Source organism: Silurus aristotelis (genome assembly GCF_946808225.1).
Source record: "Silurus aristotelis genome assembly, chromosome: 11".
Taxonomy (NCBI): domain Eukaryota; kingdom Metazoa; phylum Chordata; class Actinopteri; order Siluriformes; family Siluridae; genus Silurus; species Silurus aristotelis.
The window spans coordinates 22,425,029-22,449,368 of record NC_139584.1 but is presented as its reverse complement, the minus strand read 5'-3'; the positions used below and the strand labels follow the sequence as shown (position 1 = coordinate 22,449,368).

Sequence of the window (24,340 nt, the reverse complement as noted above, 5' to 3'; positions counted from 1 at the left end):
AGTGCGTGGGGTTTCCCATAGCGAGGCGCAGGGTTACCGCGCCCATCTCTCAGCCGTTTGATGGCCGGAGGAAGCGCCTGAGAGACCGCGGCGAGGAGAGACACCGGGACACAGCAGGACACACACAGGACAGGGGCCGGAGGACGCGATTTCGATTTGAATCTTATAAACAAAGTTGTTTGCAGGCGAATTTTGCCCAAATATTTAATTTATCGACATATTTTTCTCGTGCGTGAGACGTGCCACCGTGTTCGCAAACCGTGGTGTGTGCCGGCGTGTGTCCCCCCCGTTTGGCGTATCGAAAGCTGGCTGCGGGGAGTGGCGCTCCTCGGTGAAGCTCGACGGCGAGAAAGTAGGAACTGCTGGGGTTGTTGGGTTTTTTCTTTTCTTTTTAACCATCGCTGTTTCCAGTCAATGCGATATAAACCACGGATTCCCACGACTGAAACAGGGTAAGGGCGCCGTTTCCGAACCGGTTCGTTTTTACTTGATTGTGAGCCGTGTATTTTGTGGCGGCTAAGTCTCCGCTGCAGAGAGCTAGCTAGTCGGCTAATTGGGTTGATTGACTTCCCTTGCTTGTATGACGGGGTGGAGGAGGAGGAGAGAGGGTGAGAGAGAGCGGCTGGTGAGTAAACACATTACTAATGAGTGAGATTGAATTAAATAGCTGGTGAATGGGCCTCGGTTCTGGAGAAGGGATTCCATTTTGAACAGTTATTTCATATTCCTTTTGGGGGGGGGGAAGAAAAACAAGCGTGGACCAGCGTACAAATCACGGTCATGTGCCAGCAAATGTTTAGCATTCGAGCTCCGGGTTGAGAGCAGCGCCTGCGCTAGCAAGCTAACAGTCCTCCGGAAACAAAAAATAACTGCTTTGAATAATCCTCTAATGTGCGTTATAACGTTTGGATGTATATTATGAGGTTGTAATATGTCTTTTTGTTTGGACTGGTGAGCTTTTTTTAAATACTGGACACATTTGGTGTCTGTGTGAGATCTGCGTCCACCATTTGAAGTGTTCCGGTGCGGATAGAGATCCATCTTGGAAATGATTTGCTTTTGCTATTCACGGCCATTCGTGGTAGAACCGGAGTGTCTGACAGCATTTCTCTAGGCTTTTTATCTAGAAAAGATCTCGCTCGTTTGTGTCTGTAAGAAATCAACTATTTCGTGTAGAAATATTAAACGTCTATGTGACTTTAAAACGCTGGAAATGGCTACTGGTGTGCAGGAAGGATCAAGCCTGGTCCCAACACTCCCCCAGATGATTTTCACCTCTAAAGCAGTGCTGGTGATTTCCATCATGGAAGCATCAGATAACTCATTTCTCGAATGGGTGGAAATCAGGGCGCGTTTCTTCTTCTTCTTCTTCTTCTTCTTCTTCAGGAATACTGTTCCCTATGAAATCGTGCAGTGTAGTTGATTATAAATGTTCTAAACGGATCTCCTGACATCGTGCAGTGTAATTGATTAGATATTTTTTAATGCGATTATAGGTATAAGGGAGTATTTGATAGGAATAGGAAGTGATTTTCTGATCAATGTAAGTCAGTAAACAGCACTTACACACACACACCTCGAGTGTGTCACAGGAGGTTCAGTTATATTCCTGGATGAAGCAGAATCATTGCTTTCACATTGGGAATGATTTAATATTGTGATCAGTTGTGCTGAATGTAAAATCAGGGTGTGTGTGTGTGTGTGTGTGTGTGTTGGAGGATGCCTGCATCAGAGAGGCTCTGAGTGACAGCTCGACGTCGAGTTGGCCGCTCCTCCTCTCAGCCATTTCCCATATCAGTTCAGGTCTAATGTAAAAGCTTATTTAAGGTGTTTAAAGCGATCTTCCACTTTTAACGATCTGGGAACAAGTTAATTGACTTATTCGTGATCTGCTCTGTGTATCTCAGTTAATAACCAGGCTGCAAATCTCGGCCTTGGCGGTGGAGAGTTAACAAGGCGGCTTTCTTTTGCGAGCAGGAAGCTCTCGATCTTCTTATCGAGTCGAGAAAACTAGAGAGAGATTTGATAAAGCAATTGTTCTCCATGTAAGAGAGATTGATATGATGTGTTGGATTGAACCGGTTTTTGTCACTGCAGTCTCTCTATAGCGCGTCTGGTGTAGTACTGAAGCGCTCCACAAGGACGGCTGGGAAACACACACACACACACACGCGCAAACACGCGAATCTTCCATTACGGAAAGCCGCTCATTTAAAAACTAAATGTGATCCACACTGCTCTAAAGCTGCTCGGAATCTCGCTAACATTAAAGTGCGGCTCCACAATGCTGAATTGATCCTCCGGGTTACTCCGAATCTCTCCCTGTCTTCTCGACCTGAAGCAGCTGCAAACCAACCCAACAAGATGGCGTTTGCAGCGATTTTCTCTCTCTCTCTCTCTCTCTCTCTCTCTCTCTCTCTCTCTCTCTCTCTCTCGTCTTTATCCCCCCCCCCCCCCCCTCCGCCGCTTTCCTGCCTCCGACCAAGCAGTACATTAGCATTATGCGCTGTGGTTACGTGGAAAAGCCATATTCCGATAATGTTTCTCAAGATTAGCTTCCGATGTGGTGGGGAAATGGGTTTTTTTCTTTCTTGCCCAAAGCGATCGAGTGTGTGTGTGTGTGTGTTAAAGGCAGCAGATTTAGGACAACATGGAGGAGTGGAATAACGATTGGGGCTTATACACTTATACCCACCTTTTTTTCCCCCTTTCTTCTTTTTAACATTGTATATGTGGACTCGAATAACCAGAGTTTTTGAGAAATCTGTACTGACTTGATAGCACGATCCTTTTGTGTGTCTCTCTGTATTTATAAAGATCTTAATCATGCTGCCCATTTTGCACGCTCTTGTTCAAGCTGGTGCATTTCCTAATTACCTTTATATGTTTTTCTTAAACACATGACACACGACCCGGGCAGTGCACACGTTTAGACAAGAACATTGTTTGCTCAGTAGTTGTGCTCCGTCACACACATCCGTATTGAGAGTGTGCAGCACCATGGCATCCGTTTTTAACATCCATGCCCTAAAATAATGCTTCACTTCCCAGTTCAGTGCTGCTCAATACACTGTGCATAAATACCCTCTTCTTTAAAAGAAAAAAACAAAACATATCAGGCTGGTAGTGCATGGTGATTTAAAAAAGGACATTATTTCAACATATGTTGTTCTGTTGTGCTTCCAGATGTTAAATCAGCCCCTAGAGAGAAACATGACCAGCTCAGAATGATCCGCCCCAATGTAACATCGTGGGCGTTTAGCGCTTTCCTCATTCACTTTCTCTTCATCTCCATGCCTTTTCTGCCTGAATAAGATTACATTTTTGCTTTCTTTGGCCCTCAGCTTTCAGCATTATGGCCTTGGTTATTGATGTAGCTGATTTGAGTTGTTTGAGTCCCCCCCCCCCCCCCTTCCATTTCATGCAAACGACTTTCACTCTAGGGCGCATGCCCATTTAGTAGCATTCACAATTTGAGGCAAATACTGAATGAAACCCTGCGCCACTCCTACTCCGAGATTTCAACAAGGAACTTTATCCAAGATAGAAGCATCTAGCTCATATTATGATACTGAACAAAAGTTCAAGTTTGTGCCTTTTGGGTGTTTATTTACAGCCCGTGTATTCTGCAAGTCTTTTAAGATGATTGTCATTCTGTAAGCCAGGAAAGTGTTCACGACGTTTCAACAGAAACTTTCCACAGTGTGAATTTGACCTAATGAGGATATTTTCTGTCTTTTGGAATCCTTTTTTTTTGTCATGGCTACTACTAATATCCTGTGTATTTCTTTTTTTTTTTTTTTTTTTTTTTTTTTTTTTTTTTTTTTTTATAGTTTTAGGATTTTCCCCTCTATGTGGTTTTCAGATGTGCCACAGCAACAAAGTTTGATTTAAAACAATTCTGGCGCTTGCAAAAATACTTTTGTCTTTGCTAACACTTTGCTGTCTTTGAACGCAGTGACACTAAACTGGGCTGCTGGTAAGTGTCGCGGTATACGCTGATTTCTCACGACACACAAATTCTGTTGCAACACGAGACAACACAATAGGGCTAGATATTGTACAGTGTAAAAAAAAATATGTATTGGGTTCAGTGGCTGTTCTCGTTGTCACAGGTCATAATTTCAGGTTACAACAGGAATCCTGTGCAGATGATTTATGCTGCTCTAAAACACCAAACAAACCTGGTAATGAACTGGTAAGTTGAACCTGTTGCCTTTGAGTAAGTCACAAAACTGTAGTAGCCCATGTGCTGATAAAGCTGATTTTTTTTTTCCTCCCCTGTTGATATTTTGTTTGCGTGAGAGTATTATAATTTTTTTTAAATGTTTTTATGCACGATTCCTTATCAAATCTAAACTTTATTTTCTGTTGGGGTTGTAAATGACCAGTTCCTGAGCAGTAAATATGGCCCCAGTAGTCTTCTTTTACAACATCCAGTAAAAATCCTCTAGCAGGAAGTTGGTTTTGCTTGTGCATGTGTTTCCTGTCAACTACTTTTCAAGCCCTTTCCTCCATGTTCTCTCTTCTCCCCAGTGTTCTGTAAGTATTTATGGATTAGGACTGTAGCCAGGTGTTGAAGTAAACAGGCAGAGGTGATGATAATCAGGTCTTAAAATAACGTTTGGATACAAAATCGTGAAATGTAGACTTTACGGAGGGAAGAAAGAACATCTATAGTAGATCCATCACCTGAGCTTAAGAGCCTATTGCATTGATTTGAAAAGAACACTGGTTTAGTGAGCAGTAATTATTTATTTCTTTTTTTAACTGCAACAATGAAACTGGACAATTGTTTCCAAACATGTCTCTGCAACTGAATAGTGAGCAAGACAAACCTTTTGAAGAAAGAAACTGACTGTCTTGAATTTAAGTGTAAAAGTACTGTAAAATGTCCTTTAGTACCTTAGTCATGTCATTTAAGTAAAAAAAAAAAGGCACTGAGGGATTTCAACACACCACACATTCAGCAGGATTGCACCAGTACACAAAAAAAAAAATCAGTTAGGGTTGAGCTGGTCTCAGGTTCTTCTATAGTTTGTCTCATCATAAATAGGATTATAATCTGTTTGCTTTGTGCTGTCAGAGCTGTAGCTTTATATGCGCTGTTTGGTTGGATAGAAATAATTCCAATGGACGATTGACATTGATTAACATTGAAATTCTCTTTGAGCTAACTTGTTTGGCTTCTTAGCGCAAACATTTGTCTAAAGCTTTTACTCAAGTCTTTAGCATTTTAAGACCGGATACAACTGAATAGTTGAGGTATAAATGTCTTACGCAGACTCCAAAAAAAATCGCGTCTTTGTGGTGTCGGGATTTGAGCTAGCAACCTCCAGATTGTAGCCCAAAGGCCGTACCTCCTGAGCTACCAGTTCATGGTCTATTTATCAAATGTAGACAGCGGAAATACAAACGTATCCATGGAGTGGTCACAAATCTGAAATGCTGATGATGCGACAACCATGAAAGACATTGTAACTGTATCTTAGAAATGTAGCGTGTTCATATACAAACACGGATGAGAAACACTTTCTCGAGCCTTTATCAACACAGACATGCATTAGGACAAGTCAGAAAGCAATGCGTTGTTTATTATTTCAGATTGATTAGTGTCATGTCCAGTGGTTTACATGGAATTGGGGGTTATTTGGAATTTGAAAAAGAATCAGATTCCACACAATTTTCTTGGACATTCTTAATATGTGACTTTTCTCAAGCAAAACCATTTTTGTTTTTTTGTTTTTGTTTTGTTAGTTTTTTTTTGCAAGAAAGATCCTTTAACCAAGCAACCTGTAATTTGTCTCCCTGGCATTTACTGATGTGGTTTGCATAAAACTGTCCTCACTGTTTCTCTGTTACCAGGCATTGGTTGCACATTACCGTACAGTTTTGAATATCCAAACTTTCTGGCAACGGGAGAGGATTTTGCATACCATTGTGTATGACCGGTTGCAACTTTTGCATATGCTACTACTCCAGATTTTGAATAAAGACTCTGCTTTCTGTTTACATACATAGGCTTGTGCGACACAGAAAAATACATGTACGCATTGTGAAGTAGCCCACCCACCCCCCTAATTTTTTTTATTGCTTAGTTTTTAAGCAGCAGAACTGACTCTTAAACGAGACTATCCTTGTGAGGAAATAAAATGATGAGTTTTGAGTCATGTGACAGTTTTGGTCATTAGCACCTCTAAACATTTAGCCCTGTGTTTTTTTTTTTTTTGTCGTGATAGATGATGTTGCGTCTGGCTTTTGACTTTCAGGGCTTTACTTTTCATCAATACCTATAATGTTCAAAGTATACAAGTACATACAGTATCTCGGTAAAGTAAATACACTTACTCACATTTCTGTAACCATTTTATTATAATTTTTCAAGTGACATTACTATAGAAATGTACCGTGGATATATTCTAATCACTGTGCAGTTTGTATATCGGTGCGCATTTGCTGTCCTCTAAAAAATAACTCAACATGCAGCCATTATTGTCAAAATAGCTGGCAACAAAAGTGAGTGCACCCTAAGTGAAAATGTCAACACTGTGTCCAAAGTGTCGTTATTTTGTGTGAGCATCATTGTTCTCCAGCACTGCCTTAATCCTCCTGAGCATGGAATTCACCAGGTTGTTTGCTGGGATCTTCTTCCACTCCTCCATAATGACTGGATGTTAGAGACCCTGCACTTCTCCTCCTTCCGTTCAAGGATGCCCCATGAATGCTTGATAGGGTTCAGATCTGGAGACCTACTTGGCCACTCCATCACCTTCAGCTTCAACAAGGCAGTTGTCATCTTGGATGTGTTTGGGGTTGTTTTCATGTTGGAAAACTGCCGTTCAGAATGTCAAAGTACATGTTGGAGTCCATGTTTCCCTCAATGAACTACAGCTCCCAGTAGCAGCAGCACTCATGCAGCCCCAGAACATGATGCTACCACCACCATGCTAGACTGTAGGCAAGACATTTTTCTTGGCACTCATCACCAAGGCATCGCCACACATGCTGAACACCATTTGAGCCAAACAAGTTTATCTTACTCATCGGTCAACAGGACATGGTTCCAGTAATTTATGCTCTTTGACAGGTTGTTTTAAGCAAACTGTTTGCGTGCTTTCTTGTGAGCCAGTTTCAGAAGAGGCTTCCTTCTGGAACGCCTGCCAGCAAACCGACTTGTTGCAGTGTGTGGTGTATGGTCTGAGCACTGACAAGTGGACCTTCCGCTTCTGCAACCTTTAAAGCAATACTGGCAGCACTCACGAGTCTGGTTTTTGAAGCAGCTTCTGCACCTGACGAACAGCACAAGGACTCGACTTCTTAATGTAGGCCACTTAATGTAACTCAGTTTCAGGGTGTTACTGAACTTCTTATAGCCCAGGCCATCTTTGTGGAGAGCAACAATTCTAATCCCCAAAATTCTCAAGAGTTTTTCCATGAGGTGCCATGTTGAAAATCCAGTGGTCAGTATGGAAAAATGTTTACTGGAAGCACCAAATTTTAGCTGCTCTATTACAAGATCCCGTCAAGCAGACAAAAACAAGATCATATTGAATAGGACATGCGGTTTTGCATGGTTACATGGCGTCATCACTTAGTGTGTACTCACTTTTGTTGCCAGCTATTTTGACAATGGATTTGTGCAGTTATTTTTAGAGGAAAGTAAATATGTACTACTATACAAGCGGCACATTGACTAAAATATATCCAAGTTTCATGTCTATAGTATTGTCCCTTGAGAAGATAATAAAGTGGTTGCTGAAATGTGAGGGGTGTACTCACTTTTGTGAGATACTGTACGCATTCTTATAGGATCCTTAATTTCTGCTCAACACGATCTGCACTTTCCCCGTGGTAGATGTGCTGAATCTGGAAGAGTAAATTTTTTTTTTTTTTTTTAATCTTTGGTAGTGTTGGCATTTTAAGTGAGTGTCTCAGGGCCAGGGTACAGACAACACAAGCGTTATCCAGAGGAACCAGTTTAGCTGGAGGCATCAACACACGGGCAGTGGAATGACGTGTGTTCACTTTTTATGCTTGAACTCCTCTTTGGCAGCGAGGCAAGCATTCATATGGCCGTCTGAGGCAAACTATCAATTAGAGACCTCAGTTAGTGCATTGTGTTAGTAATGAAATTCAATAAATGTAGGCCTTACAGAACACAGACAATTCATGATGTATTTTTATTTGTTATTTTGAAATCATAATGGGGTTTGTACTGAAAGTCAAATGATGTACTTATTGCACTTAAATCATTTTCTTTATTAACTGTGCTTTATGTGAAAATGGAAACCCATTGGATCCTTTGATTCTTCGTCAGCGATCAGTCAAAAGCTTCCCCGCGTCATATTGCCATCTTCTCTCACCGTGCTGAATGTGACCTAAATAAACTCTCTGTGGCACATGCTCCCAACTTGCACTTTAGATATTAAGGTCTATTAATAATTTTCATGTCAAAAGTTCAGTTGGTAAATGAAGTCTTAAAAAAAAATCTCCTGTTTATTTTAGGTAGAGGATGAATTGTACTAGCTGCCCCCCTCCCAAGGTCTTTCGATTCACTTTTTTTTTTAGCATACAGTGAATCACTTTTTAACATTACCGGATGTGAACTTGAAACTGAGGGACGCAAACGATTAAATGCTTTCCATTTATTGTGGGATATAGATGTTCGTTTTTTCCTTTTAAACTTGTCTTCACTATTTTCTGATGTATCGATTCAGAGAATTCATTGTTTGGTAGAAGAAACTGCCAGAAGGTTTTACTTTCTACAAGTAGACATTAATAAACCACACACACTGGCTTTCATAAACAATTTTCTTTTATAAATGCAGAATGATGATCCCTATAAATGTGACCCACAAGCTCAAAAGATTTTTGAACCCTGGATGTTAATTATAGCTATAAAAATGAACAAGATTCAGGTTCGCTATGTGTTTAGGGTTAAGAGGTATAAGAAGAATTGATTATTGGGTTGTTAGTGTTTATATATTTGCCTTTGGGCTGGTTTGCCCATATTTCATTGATTCAGGGCCTTCATTTTGTAAGCCAGTGGTAAGGTTTGGTAAGTTTTTATCCACCTTCCATGCACCATTCACAAGTGTGAAATCTACACACACCCACACACACACTGTCCATTTTTGGTTTGCTCCAATAGCCCACTTAACACTGAGCTGTCCTGGTTCCTAAAAATTAAACATGAACCTATTAATCTGTGTGAGTTGATTCTCACTTGTTTTAGTGTTGGGCACAATGACTAGAGTTGTTACGATTTCAGCATTTACACTTTCGAATCCCATACTATATGTTGGTTTCAAGACTATTGATGATGAAACTACACAGTACGTAATCAGTAAAACAAAGCGCACACCTATGGAGGTCAATACAAACAATTATACTGCCAGCACTAGAGCATGACTTCTTGAATTATTTATGCTCCCTGTAAGATGAATAAAACAAATGTGTAATTAAAACATATTTGAGGCACGTCATTATAAACAATCAGGACTCTGGGAAAACATTGCTGCTGTTGTCGAATCCTAAATGCAATACCTTTTCTTGAATAATAATTCAAGCTCTTTCAAAAACTTTGACTATTTTCATGGGAGTTTTGCAAGCATAAAGCGATCGCCCCTGCCTGCAGTGGTCAGAAAGCTTGTCACCTTGACGCTTAGATAAGTCGCTAGTGTTGGCTGTTTTGTCCCAAGCACGTTGTCCAAATTGGGCTCATCTTTTTTCCTTAGCTTCTTTGTCTGCCTTGTCTTTGGCAAATTACCATCCACAACTTTGAAAATCAGACCAAGCAGTTGCTCTTATTAAATGCAGCTATGTAGAATTGAGTTGTTTACTTTTTTTTGTGGTATTCACAGGGCATGTAACTTTCAGTACCTTGTGCAACTATTAAACGCTGCTGCCTTTCCGTGGATTTAAAGTCTTGCCCGTTCACAGGGCGGTGGTGTTAACCACTACATCTCTGAAAGAGGAAGTAGAGAGAATGTAGACGGTAAAACCAAAGTTGTCCCAGTGCAGAGGATTTAAACGTTAGCTTGACACCTGTAAGAAGAGGCGCTTAAACCAATCGTAGGAATCGACCAGCCAAGAAAAGTGCAAGCGCCAAACTGCAACCTCGATTGGGTCCTCCCTCCTTTTCCGACAGCACAATATATCTGCACTTCCCTACTGCAAATCTGAACGTATTTTTTTTATATATATATTGCATACATATTCATATTTTATTTGTATTTAAATATTCAACAGTAAATAATTTTTTTAAATGTAAATATTATTGTTTATAAGTTGATGCAGTTATCCATTTTTCTAAACTGATATCTATATAGTTTTGTGTTTGCTTGGTTATGTGCCCCACCCACATGAATACAGATTTCTAGATTTTTCAGTTAAAGAGCTTTCAAAAAACCTTTTATCCATATACGATATGCAAAGGCTCATTTGAGCATGCCGATACACAACAGAGTAATAAGAAAACAACGTGAAATTAAATTGCAAACGTAACCAAATTCCAAGAAAGATATACCAGACAGCAAAGTTTCAGCTTGATCTGCAGCCGCGATAAATCCGCACACAATGCATAGCGAATGCAAAACTACACTGGGCATTCACTAGTTTCATGCTGTGAAGACAGAGGAGAAAAAACCAGAATATTCACCTCCATGTAGGTTCAGAAGGTTCATTCCCTCGTAAAGGCCACCTTCCATCAATCTGTACAGTTCCAGATCCTTTCAGCGTGGTTAATACCGTGTACAAATTACTTGGCTGCTTTCTATAACAAAGAAAGGAGAGAGAAAAGTAGTTCAAGGGCAGTGGGTCTATAGTTGATGGGTTTTACTATAGCGATTCGCGAGCTATCAGGCAGCGTGAGAAAAAGGGGCAAAGTAGTACCTAGAATGGGCATCAGTCTGATCTCCACAAGGGGTTCACCTTTAATGTCTAAATCTTTGCTAAATCTGTTTCCCTGGCACTGAGCTTAAGAAAGATGCCACTGGAATAAATGATTGTGATGGTGGATGACTTCTAACGATGATGTGGCTGCAGAGGTCAGTAAATTAGCTCTCGAACCAAAATCGGATGACTTGCATGGAGATAAATTTTCAATACCGTATACAAAATAGGGTGCTTTGTGCAATATGGATGACTCGGCTTGTGGCTAGTTTGCTCATCACCTTTTTATTTATTTATTTTGACCATTAACATACAAAGGATACGGCTGCTGTGAAATGTGTATACATGATTAGGATTGACAAGTGTGTAGGGTACACTTGCATGAAAAGAGATTAAAGAGATTGAAGGAAAAATCGGTGTCTTTGAGGAGTGGCTTGCAGCAAATCCTCCGTCAGCCACCCCAGAACTGTGATACCAGCACTCTTGCTTGACCCCTTGTGTTTCAATTATATTTACATGCATGAGCTCCTTTAAACCCCCCGGAGAAACGGGCCACATGGAGATGGTCCTGCTGCCTGCCTCCTACGTCAGTGAGAGGAAGATGGAGGGAGTCTAAGAATGAGGAAACGAAGCCTGCGTAGCATGAACCTGTTTTTAAATTGAGGATGGTTGGAGGGAGTAGGAGGCAGCTGGCAGAGTGCTGTTAAATATTGCATAGTCTGTCTAGAGCGCATGGCTGTAAGTGCACGGTCTGTCAAAATGCACATGCTCACGGCAGTCATTTAGAGCGTCTCATGAAGCCGGACCTTTCAGTGCATGCACTTATTCACCATATACACTAAATCCTTTATAAGTGTGTTATAACCTGGGGCTACATCCAGATAAGAGCAGTGAGGAACTTTGTGCACTCGGGTTATGTGGATTAACTCGAGCTGTTTTGACGACCCCTTCTGCCCAACCCCAAATATAAAACGAGAAAAAGAAGTTAGAAAAATTAGTAACGTTTTAAGACGTGTGAAAGGTGTGGTGCGATTTCCCTGCTCTCAAACCGTCTGCCTGCAAGAGCAACATTTCCTGGCTAAAGCTTCTTCAGGTGTTTCAGAACAGACTACAGGCAGCAGCAAAGAACTAAGCTTAAAAAGAGCTTTAAAAAAAAAAATTTAATATCCTTTCCCACATGTACATAAGTTTCATCCTAAGACAAATGGATGTTTTCTTATTTCAAAACAAAAACAGGATAAAAAGCCTTTTTACCCCCTCCTAACATCGTACGAGGTATCTAACGTTTTTGTTTTGGTTCTGAACATGAGCCATATGTGTGTTGTAGTCCTGTGGCTCACTCCACCCTCTGTTTCCTGTTTGTAACTATCACACTTTCAGCTAAGTTTGTGGTCATGTGATGTCAATACGTTGAAGGGTTAAAAAAAAAAAAAAACACGCCAAGGCGCACCAAATTCGAAACACAGTGCGTCTAGTCGCTTTCAGTTTTATTAAAATACATTTGCGGACAAAATTAGCTTGACCTCAGTTTTTTTTGTGATCCTTTTTAAATGTAGATGTTTACTGAGTATTTTTGTGAACAGAAAGTGGCAAGTTGTCATGATTATTTCCCCCCCCCCCCCCCCCCGTCATCAGGAAAAGAGCAAACTCCAGGGTTAGATTTCCCTCGCTATTAATGGCAAAATGATGTATTTAAGCACATTTTTCACTGTTGATTCAGGTTCAACTGTTTTTTTTATAGAAATTGGGCGACCATATTTTATAGATGGCACAATGTAAGAAAAAGCTATGCTGTAAACTTTGAGCTGGTCACCTTGCCCTGAAAGTTGATTTACCTTCTTTCACTCAGACGTGAATTCAGAAACGGGCAGAAGGAAAAAACACAGTGTACACCACAGTTAAGGAATGCAACATTTAAGCAGCTGTGGATAAGGTAATGGATCAATGTATGCTTGTCACTGAAGGTGACCACACCCCAGTCTCCTTTACCATAGACCTCGTTAGAAAAGCTGTCCTTCGTCTCATCCTCTTGAGCATTGAGTCCCATTAGGCTAATCTCTCTGTTCAAGGTGAGTGATATGGCCTTAAAATAGCACCCTGCCCTCTCAGATTGTAACGATATGCACAAAACACCACAGCTCGTACCAGTCTCTAAGCATATATGATCATGACTGGTTTCAGCTCTACAGTTCTGAAAGGCTGCTAAATTCAATCTGGATCAAGCCACACACTTTTTTTTCTTTCTTTCTCCTTTTTTTTTTTTTGGACATGCGCTCTAAAAACATGTTTGAGGACGTCTGTTTTCCTGTGAGAAATCCAGCGTGGCAGAACTTTTCCACCAATTTTTCTTGCAGAACTGAATGTCCAACTCGAAGACAGGTTTAAAGATACACAGAATCCCTTCGTGTAGAAATATGAAACCGTTTGTCTTAAGGGTGTTGCTGTTTGGATTGTTCACTGTACCGCAGCCTAGTTGAGAAATGTAATGGTTTCAGTGGTATGGCATTATTGATGACACTTCAGTAGCACACAAGCCACTTGTGAAAATCTTATTAGACGTATAAATAAAATAAATAATTTGAAATTTAACTCTTAAACGACTGATTGAGCTTTCGTCAGCAGTGCTGTGGTGGTCTGTGCATTTGGTAAATTTATTTCTATAATAAAATTATGAACCTAGGAGTACTATCGGGGGGGGTTGCGATGTGGAAAATGTGTTCTATCTAATCATACAATATGGCACCATGATATGTCTAATTTGAATATTTATCTGTATTTTTTTTTGACTGGGCATTTTTTCCATGAATGTGAAGGTGACAGTGGTGGTCATATGAAATGACCGAAATTTATAGTGTCCTCACCCTACATGTACATCGATCATACAGTGTGCCTTGTGAAAATTAGTGATACATAGTGTTTTCCATTTTTACATGTCCATGTTTAAAGTGTAGCCAGACAGCGATTATATTATTGCCCCCGTTTTGTTTTTTTCTAAGTCTCATCTTCCCTCATTTGTCTTAGTAAAATATACTTGCAGTGTGTGTATATGTGTATATATATATATATATATATATATATATATATATATATATATATATACTATACAGTTTGTGTATTCTTTCAATATCAGATACTCTCTTGGTATTAAAAATGAAGGTCGATCAATTTCGGATCTCGATGAAGCGTTTAATAAAGATGATTTTTGGTTTCCATTCAGCCAGCTCTGGTAAGACATCGCCCACTTCTCTTATTACCAGAAGGGAAGTCTTTTAGAGTCTTATTTCTTTTCTTCCTGCCTACAACAGAATAAAAAAAAATCTCTCTCCAGCAGCCTATAACTAGCTGCTAATATAATCAGAGCCTTTTGCAGTAATAAATGAAGGCGGCTCAGCCCTTGACTTTCTTATGCCCACCCGTGTGTGTGTGTGTGTGTGTGTGTGTGTGTGTGTGTGTTTGAGGGGCATCGTTGTGCTGAGATGACTGAGCCGATAGGCCTTGCTGGAAAAAGTGAAGACCGCTTCCACCCTCTCAGCTGAGCCCATCCACCACCTGACTAAAAATAGTGCAGAGAAAAAGAGGAAGGGGAGAGAGGAGGGAGGGAGGCAGCGCATAAGAGCTGCGGCTCAGCCATTTTTTTTTTCCTTCCCCCTCCCGTTTTTCTCTTCTTCTCTCTTTCTCTAGTCTCGGCTCTTTCCTTACTGCTATAATTTTTTCTCTTCTCTTCTCACTCTCATTTTTTTTTATTCCTCTGTGAACAAAGCCGTTGTAGCCATGTTAGTTCATGATGAACAGTTGTCTACTTTCCCTTTTTTAGACCTTTATTCCTTCTTTACTGCAATGCGTGGCCAAAATGAACAGGAGAGGTTTTAAGTGAATGCATTTTACTCTTTCAGCAGTTTAGAAAATGTCAAAGTGATGTGTGAAGACCTAATGGTCTGTTGGCCTTTTTGGTTTAGACAGGAAGGCCATAATGGGTTCATAGAGCTCTAGACAGGAGCGGGCTAACTAGTGTCAACCCTAATACGCTTCTGACTGTGAAAAAGAGTATTAGCAACATTAGCATGACATTTCTATCAACTGGATTATGTCGGGCTTGGATTGCATTGGCTAAATGCGAAAGCACTGACCAATCAGCATATACGAGCATTATGAGGTTCGGTGTTGTTTGGATCTATTCAGAAGGTCGTTGGCCATCAGACGTACAGGATCTGTGGCTAAGCATAAAGGGGCAAGGTAAGGTTTGGTCATGTTGGTAAGTGTTGTAGTCTTATAAAGGAAGTTTATTAGCTGGAATGGACTGTGATACCAAAAACACTTCCCACATCCAGATTAAATTTGACTAGTCTGGTAACTGAAAATCTGTTTGCACAAAAATTCTGTTTGGTGGTGGTTCAATTTTGGTATGTTGGCAAATTGGGTATTTTTTTTTTTTTTAATCCTACAAATATTTTAAGCTCCAGTTTGACACATCTTTCAATTGCGTTATATCTGGCAGAGGTAGTATTAGTGTAGTTTTCTTTCTCTTTTTTTTTCTTCTTTTTTTAATTTTTTTTAAGAAGAGAAGCAGCACTTGAGCAAGTGCATCGTGTTGGTAGTAAGCATGTTTGTAGTTGGATTTGGGTCAGCAAAAGAGTCACTTCTTTTAGGATCATCAGCAGATTCAGTGTAAACCGGATTTGCATGGACGAGCTGAATTAAGTGTCCCTGGATTACTAGTGTGACTTTGAAAGGAAGGGAAGGAGGACATTGGCCGGAGCTGAGAAGTTTTCTCATTCTGTCTGGGCTACTGCTGTTTTTTTTCTTTTTCTTCTTCTTTCCTTTTCTAACTGTACGTTCACTTTTCTTGACCATCTTGTTTAACTGTAATTTTATGGTAACCCTTAGGGCCACCCTTCTTCCATGTATCATGAAATGAGCTAAGTTCCTTGCCATAGATTTACGTACTGAACGAATCGAAGCTCATTCTGCTTTTGAGGGGGACTGTAATGGTCTTCAGAATACTGTTATTTGCAAAATGGAAAATTTGCCACATAGCATCACTGAATCGTTTTTAAAAGATCAAGAACCATTCTTTGCCCAACATGGTGCCGTATGCTTCAGATTGTCTCGACAGTGGCTACATTTACCTTAAGACTAAAGTCGAATTAGCCACATTTCAGCACACAGAAGCGGTGAAGCCAGCTAAATTTGCTGTGGGATCTGTCACTCTCGATTTGTAAATAGCTTTCTCTCTGCACCAGCACCGAAATGGTGATCTTTAGCATGGGCTGCTGCAGAACCCTGTTGCTTAGTAACAGCTTCATGGGTTGGCAAGGACACACACCAGTGGAGAGACAGAGAGAGAGAGAGAGAAAACGCACAAGTGTGCCATCCGTGGGTCAGGTTTTTTTTTTATTTTTTATGTTTTATTATGGCACATTTATTGCCTTTGCTTAGCCTGGTGGCTAAGATGGCTGAGTTTTAAAGCTGTGTGTGGGATTGCTGGTCTTCACTATGGACCTGTAAAATGTTGTGCGCTCTTCACACAGCACTGTTACATTTCCCCACAGTAGAGCTGCTTGCCAAAATTGTTTGTTTCCATTGCTAATGTATTAGTTTGGACCCTTGTTGAAATCTTTTAAATGCATTGTTTGATCGTTGGCAATCGGCAGGGAACGAAACATTCTTCGACAAATGGTAAACGCCGCTTTTATTCAGGATCACCTTGCTTAAACTAATTGAAACGACAAAGGATAGATTAAGTTAAAAGGATTTGACTGGCTGTTCTCACTGACCACTGTATCTGCTGAAGCTTACGCTGCAGGCTTAACCTCACCTTTTCTCCCTTTCTCCCTCTCCGTTCCTGTCGTTCTCAGATCAGTAAGTGACCCAGTGCGAGGCAGGAGTGAAGCATACCATTTAGAAGAGGAAAATGAGCGAACTCGATCAGCTACGCCAGGAGGCTGAGCAGCTGAAGAACCAGATCAGAGTGAGTCTACACACAGCACAACTTGTCCAGGCTCCCATCGCGGGTTTTTATGAAGGGAATACTTTGCATATCCGCATAATCGATACGTAATTTCTGTCCTTTCATTTTGTGTATATATTATATAGAGAAGGGCTTTAGGAACATTAGCATTTTTTTAAATGAATTGCTTATTTTAGTACTAGAGCAGCACAACACTTATTTCTTATTTCTGCATTTAGATCACGTGTCTTTAAATTGCAGTATATTTGAATGCTAAATCTACCAGAATATTAAACTGCCAAAATTTTCGAAAGTTGTATGTTTTGGATTCAAGACTTTATCAATTCACAATTCACAACTGTTTACAATAGTAGAGAGATCTTTAACATTCCAGTGATCATTAAAGAGAACCACAACTGCAGCTTTAAAGTGACTCATTAAATTACATACCGCAAATAATATAAACTGTCAAAACAGCAGCAGCTTTACAAACTCTTTTGTCTTTGTTTTAGGATGCAAGGAAAGCATGTGCGGATGCCACCCTGTCTCAGGTAAGCGTTTAATATGTGATTCTGAATCAGTAATTTTACAGAGATAACCGTTTGATCGAATTAAAACAATACGTAATATTGTGTCGTGACTCAACTTTATTGTATATTGATATCGGCACAGATTACAGCCAACATCGACCCTGTTGGGCGAATTCAGATGCGCACCAGGCGGACACTGCGAGGTCACCTGGCTAAAATCTACGCCATGCACTGGGGCACTGACTCACGGTAATCTCACTCAATACTGTACTGAACACCAGGGTTTTTTTAACATTATATATATATATATATATATATATATATATGTGTATATATATATATATATATATATATAGAGAGAGAGAGAGAGAGAGAGAGAGAGAGAGAGATTTATTTTTTTGTAAAAATAAAGATTTTGTGAAGACAGAATGGAGATACAAAGCTTTGTAAAATGGTTTAATAAGAACGGATCTCAATGTTCAGGTACAAATAATGGTGAAGTGTGTGCTCACGCAAGGGAGATTTCATTGTACACACATGCACTCTGGTCTCCAGGAGGTTAATTGGAAGGCTGCAGGTGATGTTAGGCCCCAGAGACTCCGTATTTTTCCCCCTCCCCCATGATACTTTGCTACGCATTAATGTATTCTGCATGTTCTGACAAAATGGTCGTCCTTTAACACCCTTCAGTCATTTTGGTTTGTTTTGAAGGAAGCTGTGAGCCAGTTCACATCAAAGCTTTTATTGTTCCGTTTTGTCGAGTTGAATCCTAATGGCATTTTCCGGAAATGTTTGTTTAAAGTGCAGGGGATGTACATACCAAATCAACAGAGTAACATTGAGTTTCAAATGCTTCAGAACATTTAGCTAGCTTTGTTTTAGGCTTCATTGTCACATTCATTGTTAATCAGTAGATGTATTAGCACATGAGTAATCTACTCGTGCAGACGACTCTAATGCCACTCCTGGGTTATTGGGTGTAGGTTTGGAGCGTAAGATTATGCCAGCTCAACTAAGCATCTTATTTTCTGACAACAGTGAGCGTGTACACACATTTGCAGCCAGTAAACATGACTTATTCGATTTTCACTGCTCTGTTCTTTTGCGCATTTCTTTCAGGTGTTTGAAATTAGTGTACCATTTGTTTTGCCTAGTCTTGTCTTCCCCTCCTCCTTCTGTTTTTATTGGTTTTCCCTTGGGGAGGTGGAGTGCATCCATTAACATCATGGCATCAGACTGAATCACAGTGGAAAGTTTAGCTGAATTCTCCTGATAGCAAAATGTAGTCATGGTCACATCTTTTCTACCTTTCCCATGTGAACATTTAATTCCTGGTAGGTTTGTCTATTCAAATAACTCGGAAGAACTGCATGATGGTGTTTTCCGTGGAGGTGGTGTTTGATAAGCATTTCAGGCCATAGGTTAACCAATTTGTGACCTTTAATATGTTGTAAATTTTTTGGTAGGGTTAGCACTAATGTATGTTATCAGAATGCCCCCACACGAAATAACACTAAAACCTCTGTTCATCTTTTTTTTTTTTTTTTTTTTCTCTACAGGCTCCTTGTCAGTGCCTCCCAGGATGGTAAACTTATCATCTGGGACAGCTATACCACAAACAAGGTGAGCTGCATTTCCCAGAAGTCTTTTCACCTCCCCTGTTAATACTTGATAGGCATACTGTATTATTATTTTTTTTAATATAACTTTTTTCCAGGATCGCTCATCTTATAATTTTTTTAATAAAAGTTTTTAATAAAAATTGACCACGATTGTCTGATAACTTGTTAATGTACACTTCAAGTAGATTTGTGATTGTTGTTTTTATACGTAATAATTTAAGACAACTGGTCATTGTACTACTTCACATATTCAAAACAATATTTAAAAAAAAAATTGTAAGTGATAAATTCAGTGCTTATTCTACAATAAATATGCAATAGGTAGTTTGATAACTAAATTACTTCACCAAACTAAATACAAACTGCTTTGTCTTAACCAGATGCCCCAAAATTTCTGCCATCTGTGTGTGCAACTGTGGAAGCCAGGTGTCATGATTCGAATCCGATTGTTTGCCCAGCTCCAAGCGAACCTTACTGTCGCCGAATTTTTTATGACTACTGTCCTGTTATAGGTGCATGCCATCCCATTGCGCTCCTCATGGGTGATGACGTGTGCGTACGCTCCGTCTGGCAACTACGTGGCTTGTGGTGGCCTGGACAACATCTGCTCCATCTACAATCTGAAGACACGTGAGGGCAACGTCCGTGTGAGCCGTGAGCTGGCTGGTCATACAGGTTAGTGTGTGAGGTTTCTGTGCTATCATATAAAGTGGAGAAATGTTTAGGTTATTGATTTGAGGGCATGAATTGCGATAAAGCTTTCAATTCTGCCACTGGAGCCTTGTTTTTACAGCGCCCACTGACACTGAGTGGTTTGATGGGTTAATCAGGTGGAGCTGGAACGATGGTGGTCTTACATTGTGGAATTTACAGACAGAAATTCAGCAGTGCTGTGGCATAGCATGTTGAACTGTTTTTTGTTTTTTTTCTTACACAGGTTACCTCTCCTGCTGTCGTTTCCTGGATGACAACCAGATTGTCACTAGCTCAGGCGACACCACCTGGTGAGTTTAGGGTAGTGTGCAAGTACTGCTGCTTTAGCCATTTGCAACAGCCACTCACATGATGCTCTGACTGCTGTTTTTTTTTTTTCCTGAAATTTTGATATCTTCAAGTTTCACACGCAAACTTTCATGCTCAATCCTTTTACTAGGAAAGAACATATTTCCAGTTTACAAATGTTTACTTTTTTGGCTTTATTGAACTATTATGTTGGCTGACTCGGATATGTCGCTTGAGTTTTGACTGCACAGTTTGCAGAGCAGATTATCAACACAGTGTCAAAATAGTTGGTTTGCACTTTTTTTTATTAAGCAAATATTGTCTTTTCACTGCACATTTTCCATTAGTGCCTTTTCTAATCGCCTTTGTTACACCTATAGTGCTCTTTGGGACATTGAGACGGGGCAGCAGACGACCACGTTCGCAGGCCACACCGGGGATGTGATGTCTCTGTCTCTGGCTCCGGATGCCCGCTTATTTGTCTCTGGAGCTTGCGACGCCTCTGCTAAGCTTTGGGATATCAGAGAGGGCATGTGCAGACAGACCTTCACTGGCCATGAATCAGACATCAACGCCATCTGTGTATGTATCGCACGCATGCAGTGTCCAAATGATTTTCCTGTTCTCTACTGCCTGCGCTGAAGTATCATGAATGTCACACAGGTTACATATAATACAAGGTTTCCACATACCAACACAGATTAAATGAAAACTCATGAAAACTGATTCAGGCGTTACATTGAAGGCAAGTATTCTGCCAGAGTTTTGCAAACCCCCCACCACACACACACACACACACACACACACACACACACACCAAATGGAGCACATACTGTAAGCTGGATAATAAACAATGAGGTAATTTTAATGTTTCAGGAATAACACTTCTAATGACTCATTTAACATCTATTCTTAGCGATCTGCACTGAGAGTAATCTTAAACAAATATTGGATATTAAACAATTTGCAGTATCATTCCGCTTGTTTTATGCACACCACCAAACAGCTGCTATAGATTGTTCATTAATCAAGATTATCTGTAGTGTCAGCAGCAGAAATGCGATGTCTGCGAGGGGGGGGCGGTACTGTTCTGATTGCGCTTTTTTTTTTTTTTTTTTTTTAAATGCAGAAGCTGTGAATTCAGCAAGTGGTAAACATCTTAGAGCTATCCAACGAGTTGTGTTTGCTTCATAGGATGAAAATATTAAGCCAGTTATGATATTTTTCAGCATTGTGTGTAAAAAAAAAAAAAACAACAACAACAAAAAACAGGCTCTCTTTTCTGCCTTTCAATGATGACTGTACACAAAATGTACTTGTTATATTAGTGCCCCCTGCTGGATCAGTTGTATTATATATTTAGCACTTTGGTGGTATTTAAAGCCAGGCCAAGTTTTACCATCACTGGTCACACCCTGTTCTACACAGTGTTTGTTTCGTTTTTCTTTTCTTTTTATAACAGGACTACCGTGGACAGCTGACTAGGACAATATTTTTGATGTATTTTTATATTCTGTGTGGTGGTCCGTTCACCACAGTGACAGATTAACTTTTTTAGATTTTGACCTTTTATGGGCATAACTTTTTTTTTTTTTTTTTTTTTTTTTTTTTTTTTTTTTTTTTTTTTTTTTTTTTTTTTTTTTTTTTTTTTATAAAGCTATTTTTCCTAAAGTGTGAATCATCTTTTAAGTCAAATTCTTCCATCTAATCAGTCAGTTAGAATAATAAGACATTCTGGCTGTTACCAAGTAAATGAAAGCAGTATTTTATAAATTAATACAAATATAATATACGTTATAATATTTTAATTGCTAATTAATTTTTCCTCCCCACAGTTCTTCCCCAATGGGAATGCATTTGCCACAGGCTCGGACGACGCTACCTGCAGGCTGTTCGACCTGCGTGCTGACCAGGAGCTGATGGTGTACTCGCACGACAACATCATCTGTGGCATTACCTCGGTGGCCTTCTCCAAAAGCGGCCGTTTGCTGCTCGCTGGCTACGATGACTTCAACTGCAACGTCTGGGACACCCTCAAAGCCGACCGTGCAGGTGAGTGCAGGGAACACCAGGGTAGGGCTGCATACCAGGATTCAGAAGGATGCAGTAAATTACAAATGAACTGGAAGTTTGAAGAAGATATTCAGCTCCATTAGAAACCCTAATGGAGCTAATATTACATAATTGAATCGAGATCAACAAAGTATAAGGTTGTAATAAGGGGGTGTACATGACATTCAGTACTTTTAATGGGATTATGGTCATTTTCAAACCACAGTCGATGATGGAAATGGATAGAAATGCATCTGCTGATGCTCATTAGATGCCGTCTTTCGGTGCACACAGTCTGCATAGTCCAGTTTCGAAATATATAAATAAAAAACCATTTATGAAGGTTATCCTTTTGCTAGCAAATGTAGCAGTAATTACTCTTCATTAGTCTTCATGCAGCTTATAGATTTAATCTTTCTCACCACATGAAACATATCAAAGATGCAACCGAATGTATTGTGCACTTCAGGGTTTTATTAAGAGTATTAAGAGTATACATTTATCTCCAACCCCTCAAGAACATTTTCCTAGCTGCAAGGTTGCATGTGACCCACACCCATCCCTTTTGTCTCCCCACTCACCCAGGGCATGAATAGTTTATTGCATTTGCATTGAGGAGCACAGCACAGCACCACTCCGCCATCCCCATCAATTATGTACACTATCAGAAAGCATGAAATGGAGCTTGAACTCTTAGTATTTTACTGTAGAAGAGCCTCCTCGTACGCACTGACCAAGACTAGTCCGCACATTCATCATCATTTATGCTAAAAGATTATAGATATAAAATGATGAGTGTATAATCTCCAGTTGCACATTATGAACATGGTGTGTAAGGGGGAGTGTTGAACAGTGATTTGCTTGTGTAAATATGGTTTTATTAAAAAAAAAATTTTCCTCTTCAAAAAAGCTTAATTTAAATACAGTTAAATTATTAGGGTTCAAAACACTCCACATTTATCAAAATGCACAGTTGTTATATAGACCAGCGGTTCCCAAACCTTTTTTGCGCCACAGACCTGATTAATGTCGGACAAAATTTTCACGGACCGGCCATTAAGGTGTGGCGGATAAATACAACACAATAAAATTATACGACCGGCATTAAAAACTGGTATTTTTCTCGCTTGGGGGGGTTCAATTTAGTGGTAATGTATTACCCCTTTAAGAAGGTAGCGGATGGAGGTAAGACATGTGACCGAGGCATCATGACCTGCATCAAGAGTGAGTCATAGGCAGCTGTAGCGGAGAGAATCCTTAAATTTTTCCAAAATAAAACCTGGTCCAGAATCAGATAATAATTAAAACGGGACCAATGTAAGTTATGTATTCTTTCTGTGTGGTACCAATTGACCCCCGGGGGTTGGGGACCACTGATCTAGACTACATTTTAAACATATCTACATTTTTGCAGGTGTCCTGGCAGGCCATGATAACCGTGTTAGCTGCTTGGGTGTTACTGATGATGGAATGGCAGTGGCCACAGGCTCTTGGGATAGTTTCCTTAAGATCTGGAATTAAAGCCGCAAGGTAAGCTCTTTTTATTTTCTTCTTTTTTTTAAAAATATATATATATTTTATTTTATTTTATTCACGCATGTTAACGAAAAGATTTTGACCATTTTGATAATTGTTTATTGCCATGATCAGAGGTGATGTCTACAGTCTAGCTGCATTTGATGATTTTATTTTGTTTACATACATCTCTAAACGCCACTGTTCTGAAATGTTCCTGCTGGAAAAGGAAATATGCATGCAAGATCGGTTTATTACTTTTTATCAGTTTTATCTAGGTGCATTTGGGAATTCACAACCTAGTGACCCAATAGGATGTAAGTAGGAGGAATTGCAGACAGTTGGGTCTGATAAATTGGTGGCCTTAGAGATGCAAATCATTCAGCAGATGAATACAATGTTTTTTTTATGCAGTTATATAGTTTTGTATTTGTCGTATAATAGGGACTATCTATTCTGTTTCTCACTCTCTCTCACTCTCTCTCTCTCTCTCTCTCTCTCTCTCTCTCTCACTCTCTCTCTCTCTCTGTCTCTCTCTGCCTCTGTCTGTCTGTGTCTGCTTGGGGTTTCTTCTTAGCAATGTTGGCATTTGTTGCACCTCATCTGGGGAAACCCTTCATGTGGTGATATGTTGATGATTTGTACTATATATAGTGCTGTGATTTCGAGGCTTTCCTCAGCTGAAACATGTTACTCTGACTTTCGATTCTAAATCAACAGTATCTCATTCTAGCATTTTAAAGTCTGGTTGACCCTAAAAGTCATCATTGAGCTCATTC

The 24,340-nt window shown here is 39.9% G+C and overlaps 1 protein-coding gene and 1 long non-coding RNA gene across 5 annotated transcripts in view; one reads left to right on the top strand and one right to left on the bottom strand.

Moving 5' to 3' along the window:
• gnb1a (guanine nucleotide binding protein (G protein), beta polypeptide 1a) overlaps positions 1–24,340 on the top strand; it is a 26,865-nt gene continuing 2,525 nt past the window's right edge. Inside the window, exons 1-10 of one of the 4 annotated variants that reach the window (XM_083554581.1) lie at positions 1–452; positions 16,749–16,861; positions 17,353–17,391; positions 17,513–17,619; positions 18,930–18,993; positions 19,505–19,667; positions 19,930–19,996; positions 20,375–20,576; positions 21,830–22,046; positions 23,461–23,576. In XM_083554581.1, the coding sequence (XP_083410707.1) occupies positions 16,805–16,861; positions 17,353–17,391; positions 17,513–17,619; positions 18,930–18,993; positions 19,505–19,667; positions 19,930–19,996; positions 20,375–20,576; positions 21,830–22,046; positions 23,461–23,567 (1,023 nt within the window). In that variant the 5' untranslated portion in view covers positions 1–452; positions 16,749–16,804 and the 3' untranslated portion in view covers positions 23,568–23,576. Of the gene's footprint in view, positions 453–585; positions 626–15,001; positions 15,127–16,748; positions 16,862–17,352; positions 17,392–17,512; positions 17,620–18,929; positions 18,994–19,504; positions 19,668–19,929; positions 19,997–20,374; positions 20,577–21,829; positions 22,047–23,460; positions 23,577–24,340 lie in introns of those variants that run through there. The other 3 variants (XM_083554582.1, XM_083554584.1, XM_083554583.1) reach the window with 3 other exon arrangements.
• LOC310733438 lies at positions 5,780–12,567 on the bottom strand. The gene is made up of 2 exons (XR_014535751.1): positions 7,603–12,567; positions 5,780–6,474 (listed from the first exon to the last, which is right to left on the bottom strand). It is a non-coding gene; the product is annotated as an uncharacterized lncRNA (long non-coding RNA).